Source organism: Penaeus monodon, chromosome 17 (assembly GCF_015228065.2).
Source record: "Penaeus monodon isolate SGIC_2016 chromosome 17, NSTDA_Pmon_1, whole genome shotgun sequence".
NCBI classification, from domain to species: domain Eukaryota; kingdom Metazoa; phylum Arthropoda; class Malacostraca; order Decapoda; family Penaeidae; genus Penaeus; species Penaeus monodon.
The window spans coordinates 22,879,193-22,886,692 of NC_051402.1; the positions used below are offsets into that span (position 1 = coordinate 22,879,193).

General features: G+C 42.1%; 1 protein-coding gene across 1 annotated transcript in view; it reads right to left on the minus strand.

Annotated features, from left to right (window-relative positions):
* LOC119583312 (neuroligin-2-like) overlaps window positions 1-7,500 on the minus strand; it is an 89,327-nt gene that overhangs the window by 13,000 nt on the left and 68,827 nt on the right. Inside the window, 5 exon segments of the mRNA XM_037931784.1 lie at window positions 4,217-4,423; window positions 5,326-5,442; window positions 5,444-5,486; window positions 5,723-5,820; window positions 6,724-6,917. Of these exon segments, the coding sequence (XP_037787712.1) occupies window positions 4,217-4,423; window positions 5,326-5,442; window positions 5,444-5,486; window positions 5,723-5,820; window positions 6,724-6,917 (659 nt within the window).

The window sequence follows — 7,500 nt, forward strand, 5'->3', positions numbered from 1 at the left end:
TCCCCCCCCTTCCCCCCACCAACCCCCTCCCTCTCCTCCCATCCCATCCCTCCCCTTCCCCTTTCCACCACACCCCTCCCTCTCCCCCCCACCACCCTGCCCTTTTCCCTCCAACCCCCCCCCACCCCCCCTCCCTCCCCCTTCCCCCAACCCCCCCCCCAAAAATTCCGCGACCTTCGAAGCGAAGGTGTCAAAGCGACGCAATTATCCGCCCTTTGTGCGGGGGGAAAAAATTGCCAAAACGGTGCCCAATTTTTTTCATCTTTTTTTTCCTTTCCCCACTCTCTGCTTCTCTCTGGTTCTCACTTTTTACTCCCCTACTTCCCCTCCCCCCTCTCCCTCCCCTTTCTTTCTGTCCGTCTTCCATTGTTCAGTTCTTTTTTTTCCCCTGTTTTTTTTTTTTTTTTCTCTCACTCTCTCGTTTTATTTAGTTTTTTCCCCCCCCCACATTGTTTGTTTTTCCTTCCTCTCTTCCCCTCTCCCCTCCTATCTCTCTTCTTTTCGCTTACCCTTTTTTCTCTCTTCCCTTTCCTCCTCCCCCCGCCTCTAACCCCAAAAAGGAGAGAGGGAAAAGTTGGAGAGAATGGGATTAGAAGGATAAACGAAGGGGAATGACGGGGGGGAGGGATATGCAGAGAAGATAGAGAAAAAGAAACAGAGAGAGAAAAGGATGAATGGGGGAGAGAGGGGGAGATATGATGAGAAAAAAGGGAGACTCTACCCTGTCCTCGTCACGTTTTCAGACTTCCTAAACGAAGAAAAAAAGTAATGTAAAAAAAAGGACAGATAAAACCCCTGGGGACAGAGAGAGAATACATAGAAGAAAGAAAAAAAAGGGGTTTAATAAAGGAGGACAAAAAAACCAAAGAAGAAAAGGAAGAAAAAAAAAAGAGAAGCAAGAAATCACGTGTTGAAGACCCCCTCCCCCAGGTCTACCGCCCCTTGACTCTCCGGGCTGGCCACCGGAAAAGGGAAACCCCGTTAAAGGACAATCAGAACAACAAAAAGCGGAATAATGAAAAAAAGAAAGGCAAATAATGACTGGCGACTGGAGAAAAAATTTAAGAATAAAAAATAAATGAATAGATCAACGAAAAAAGGAATAAAAAAGGGAATAGATAAAAAAAAAGAATTAATAAATAAATAAATAGACAAACGAAAAAAGGGGAATAAAAATGAATAGATAAACAAATAAAGGAATAAATAATTGAATGTAAAAATTTTAAAACGTAAAAGAGTAAAAAAACGAAAAATAAAATAAAAACAAAGAGCATTGGACAAAATAGAGCGAACGGTCCTAGAGAAAAATTGAAAAATTTTCAAATGATCAAAACGTTAAGGAACGATGGGGTTTAACGAAAAAGGAAAGCAAGGAACGTAAAGGAAAAAAAAAACAAAAAGGGGAAAATAGACGATGAAACTGAGAAAGGAGTAGAAAAGGGGGGGAAAACTGAGATCATAACAGAACCAGGGTTTGGTGAGAGGAAGAGTTTAAAGGGGAGAGAGAAAAAGGGGATGAGGAGAGAGAAGAGAGAAGGAGGGAGAAGGGGGAGAGAGAAAAGAGAGGAGGAGAGGAGATGAGAGGGAGAGAGAAGAGGGGTTTTGGGGTGTGTGTGTGTGGGGGGGGGAGAGAGAGAGAAGAGGAGGAGGGGGAGAGAGAAGAGAGAGAGTGAGAGAGGAGGAGAGAGGGGGGTTTAGGGGAGAGAAGGAGGAAGGGGAGAGAGAAGAGGAGAGGAGGAGGAGGAGGGGGAGGAGAGGAGAGGAGAGAGAGGGGGGGGAGAGAGAGAAAGAAGGAGAGGAGGAAAGGGAAAGAGGAGAGAGGAGCGAGAGAAAAGAGGGCAAAGGGGAGAGAGAGAGAGGAGGAGGAGAGAGAGGGGAGAGAGAGAGGTTGGAAAAAAAAAGAGAGAGAGAGAGAGAAAAGGGGAGAGGAGAAAAGAGAGGAGAGAGAGAGGAGAGAGAGAGAGGGGGGAGAGAGAGGAGGGGAAAAAGGAGAGAGAGAGAGGAGAGAGGAGAGAGAGAGAGAGAAAAGAGAGGAAAAGAGAGGGGAAAGAGAGAGAGAGAGAGAGAGAGAGAGAGAGAGAGAGAGAGAGAGAAAGAGAGGAGAGAGAAGAAAGAGAGAGAGAGAGAAAGAGAGAGAGAAAGAGAGAAAGAGAGAGAGAGAGAGAGATGGCAGTAGGAGGTGGACGGAGGGGGGGGGAGGGCGACTGAAGAAGAAAGAGGAAAGGGTTGAAGGCGTTCCTTCAAGAGGCTGATGAGGTTAGGAAAGTTGATTTTCGGGCGCGCCCAGTTTTAAAATGCGACGGATGTTCGAGCTGTGTGTCAAGGGAAGAGGGTGAGGATATGAGAGTGAGAGAGGGAGGGAGAGAGAGGGCGGGGTGGGAGGGGGAGATGGAGGGAAAGGGAGGGACAGATGAAGCGGAGGGGGAGGGAGGGACAGAGGGGGCAGTGAGGGTGGGAGGGACGGAGAGAGGGGCTGGAGAGGGAGGGAGAGAGGGAAAGAGAGAGAGAGAGAGAAAGATGAATAGAAGGAAATTATCAATATAAGAAGGAGAAAAATACAGCGAAGGGGGAGGGGGTGAAAGAGAGAAAAAGAGGACGAAAAGGGGATAAGAGAACGTAAGAACAGAAAGGAAGAGGTGAAATAGAAAGAGAGAGAGAGAAAAAAAAGCAAGGAAGAAGCAAAAGAGGAAAGAGAATGAGATACAAAGTAAAAGGTCAAGAATGCGATAGAATGTGAGTGGTAGAAAAACATATTGCATATCCATGCACAGCAACAACAAAGGCATCCGCAGTTATATAGATTAAAACCACAATAGTTAGGCCTTCCGATAAAATTCGACAATATTCCCTGACTGTAATCTACATGCTCGTTACTGCCACTGCTAACTCGCTCTAGATTTACACCCCTACTATCCAGCCTCCCTACATAGGCAGATAAAATCTTATACAGTCCTAACTTACGCACCTACGTTAACACCAGGCTCCCTTAACCTAACTTGGGAACCTAATTTGTGAAGTTTCTATTTCCTAACAACATCCTTTCCCTTACCCTTATTATTTTTTTATTTCTTTCTTTTTATTATTATTATTATTATTTTACATTAAAATGCATTGCAGAGTAAGCGAAACGAAAAATGGAGCATGTGCCTAAACATCTTAAGCTCCGTACATGCTTAATATAATTCGTGACTAGATATATATTCCTTACACTACACGCATTAAGGTCTCACAGTATAAGCATATAATAAACAATAATATAAATATATATATATATATATATATATATATATATATATATATATATATATATATATATATATATATATATATATATATATTATGTATATATATATATATATATATATATATATGAGTATATATATATATATATATATATATATATATATATATATATATATATATATATATATATATATATATATATGGGGCCGCGGTGGCCGAATGGTTAGAGCGTCGGACTCAAGACTGTCACGACGGCAATCTGAGTTCGAGGGTTCGAGTCACCGGCCGGCGCGTTGTTTCCCTTGGGCAAGGAACTTCACCTCGATTGCCTGCCTAGCCACTGGGTGGCCAAGCCAGCTCAAGTCAGTGCCGGGTAAATAGCGATGGTGACTCGATAAAAACACCGGGCGGAAGGCAATGGCAAACCACCGCTCTAAATTGCCAAGAAAAAATCATGGAAGCCCATGATCGCCAAGGCCGCGGTGGCCGAATGGTTAGAAGCGTCGGACTCAAGACTGTCACGACGGCAATCTGAATTCGAGGGTTCGAGTCACCGACCGCCGCGTTGTTCCCTTGGGCAAGGAACTTCACCTTGATTGCCTACCTAACCACTGGGTGGCCAAGCCAGCCCAAGTCAAGTGCTGGTCCCAAGCCCGGATAAATAGAGAGAATGATTACCTAAAAAGTACCATATAATGATGATGATGATGATGATGATGATGATGATGATGATGATGATGATGATGATGATGATGATGATGATGATGATGATGATAATAATAATAATAATAATAATAATAATAATAATTTTTATTATTATTATTTTTGTTATTACTATTACTGTTATTACTATAGCAACAGCAACAACAACAACAATAATAATAATAATAATAATAATAATAACAGTAATGATAATAATGATAACAACGAAAACAAAGCAATACGTATCACGAGAGCCTCCCTGGCGCCGTACCTCCGGGTCGGGGTTGTCGAGCGTGTGGTCAATGACGTAGAAGTAGGCGGCCCTGGCGGCGGTGTACAGCTGGTTGGCGGCGACGGTGACGGGCGACACGAGCGCGGCGTCGTGCAGCGCCTCCGCCGTCAGGTCCCGGATGTTGACCGGATGCTGCACGGGCCGCGACCAGTCCGTGTACTCGGCGGTGATGGCCAGCACGATCTCCTGCGGGAGGAGAAGGGGAGGCGAGTTTCGAATGGGTCTTTTGGTCTAGTTTGTGCAGAAGGGAAACGGGAGGGTCAATATTTTGGTTTATTTATCATTTATTATTATTATTATTATTATTATTATTATTATTATCTTTATTATTATTATTATTATCATTATTATTATCATTATTATTATTATTATTTTACTTTTGTTTGTATGTTTGTTTTGTGTCCAACACGGTCATCCGGAGAGAGCAAAGGAGGAAGGGACATGACTTCTAAGTTTTTGTTTTGGCTTCTCTTTTGCAGGAAAAAGGAGAGTGGCGAATACTTTATTTTTACAATGGGTGGGAGCTTTTGATTTATCCTCTTTTGTGTTTTTTTCTCTCAGTTTTTTTGTTTTCTGGGACGATCTCTTGCAAGGGGGAGGGAGGGGGCACAATTGTATAGTTTGCTTTACTTTACTTTAGTTCAATTTGTTTGTCTTATACAAGCGTGCAATCTCCTAGGAAGTGGAAATGCAAATCAGGGTAATGGTAGTTTATTTATTTATGAATATGTGTGCTCCTTGTTAGTCCCAACCACAGTCTGCTGCTTAAGCCAGCTAAAAGGGAGGACTATAACAAGCTCGGTTATGTTGTCATGAAGCAGGTCGTAAATTCTGGAAGAGGATGAATTCCGTTCCAAACAGAGTGAGTCACATGGGTTGCTGTTACTAGGTACAGAGAGGGAGACGAAATGATTTATGATCTTTTGAGAACTAATAAAGAATTTGAACTTGTTATACCTAAAGTTAGTGAGGCATTTCTCAATTCAAGAATAGATTAACTTACAACATCAATTAACTTGCATTATATACAGTTATAGATATGCGATAACTGCAAGAGAATCCATAAATAACATTTTAATACAAATTACCTGGAGATGATAGCGGTAGTTGTTCGTAACAAAAGTTCGAAGAATGCGGTCCCGGTGGTCGGCCTCGAACCCATGCTGTATTTCGGCGTCGCTGAACACCTCGAGGATGTCCGTAGCTGTGACGCCGAGCAAGATGTCCACGGGAGTGCGACCTTCCTGACCTGAATTTGGGAACAGGCGTCATTAAAGGTCGGAGATGTGATAGGGCGAGGAAGGAAAGTGAATGGGATTGGTATTTTGTTTCATTTAACTTAATGTTGGGATTTTGTCTGTTTTGTGTGTTTGTGTTTGTGTTAGTGTAAGTATTTGTGTGTTTGTGCATCTGTATGTTCATGCTGGCAAGCTTTGTGTCTGCTTGCTTGCTTACACCTGCACGAATATGAATGCGTGAACTTACCCATTTTCGTGTGCTGCTGCTTCCAATCCGGCCTTATCGTTACCCCGTCCACACTTGGGACCAATGGATGACAGGAACTGTGGCGTTTCCAACTCAACCTACGAAAAAGAACAAAGAAATATTTGTATTTTTTTTCCTTGTCTTGGAAAACAGTCAGTACTGGTGATGTAAGTTTGCCCTCCTAAAGTTCAAGGTCGCTTGCGAGGCAGACAGACACGAAGAGTTTTTTTCTCTTTGCCGAGCCAACATGTATAAAGTTGTCTGTCATGGGATATAGCCATATCAAGTATATTTAAGTGTTCCCGGCATAAAAGATACCAGCCGGGGTTAAGGCACTAACCATGGTTAAGTAAGGAAATACAAAAGTGGAGAAAAAAGGAGTATATTCTGTACATCTTAACGAGGGAAAAAAGGAAGCGCTGGTGAGAAAATGCTTCCTAAAAAAGCGAGATACGCTCGCCGTGTCGCGTCGTGTAATGGAAAGGAGAAACTTTTGTTCATTGAAATATTCGCCTGAAAATGCACGGGATGTTCAGGTTACGCTGAAAAATATATCTGTATCACGTGTTCCAAGTTCTAATGTTGCGTCGAAATGTTAGCTGGCGCCTGCATTACCGGCGAAACGACCATGATAACGTAAATTATTGTAGCCGACCTGAGCATAAAACGGCGGGGGAACTCTACGGAGTATTTCACTGTGTTTCACTTACTCGACGTGTTCTGTTATCCAGTTCGCTTTTTACCGTTTAACTGAGACATATTCAAGATTTCTATGGTTGCATTTTTTATTACATCTTATTTAGTTATTATCTCTATCTCTGTTTTATCTTTAACCTTTGCAAATATCGATACTGTGATTATCTTTACCTCTCTCACTACCACACAAACGGACACGCGTTCATACATATTTCTAAGAGATCTATACGAATGCGGTCTGAACCTGCAACTTTAGATTTATGTTGGCGATTGCACACAGATTCACACAAAGGGAATATATGTACCTGGAGGATCTGGTCGACGGTACGGTCCCTGAGGCAGTGTAGGAGGGTCTCGTAATGCCGGTACAGGTCGTCTGGTACATCGCAGCCCAGTTGTCGCGCTGCCTGCACTGCGTAGTACACGGGTTCCTGTACCGCCGCCCAAGGACTCAACGCTGAACCGGACATGAGGATGGCTCGTTTGAACAGTCCGGCTCCTGTGGGGTACAAAGTTGTCAGATTAGGGCCTTCATTTAGCATTTTTATTAGCCTGAGGTGATTTTTTTTTTTTTTTATAAGTAACGATTTTTGCTTTACTATCATGGCTGTACGACAACTACATTGTTGGTTTATTGTCTATCGAATTTGTTCGTTTCTTTGTTTTTGTTTTACTTATTTTTTTATGATTTTATTCATGCGTTCGACTGACATTTGAACAGTATAAGTTCACACTATATTTTTGCACATGTAGTATTTAGTGACTGGTTTAACACCAGTTTGAAAATTTAATATACCATGACAACGAGATTAGTGAATTAACAACCAAATGATATTCATAGCAACGTCATTAACACCTCTGAAATTGATTGCTTTACGAGATGATTGAAACATAGTAAATCATCGTTTGACTCTTATATTATACATAGCTGGCAAGATAAATCGAAAAAATTATTGGAAAGTAATGAAACTATTTTCTATAGCTGAAAAAGCCTTTCATGGATGTAAGTATGAAAAGTAACAACTTTCATATAAATCTCCCTTTCCAAACATCACGTAAAAGTCACACTACATACGGAATCT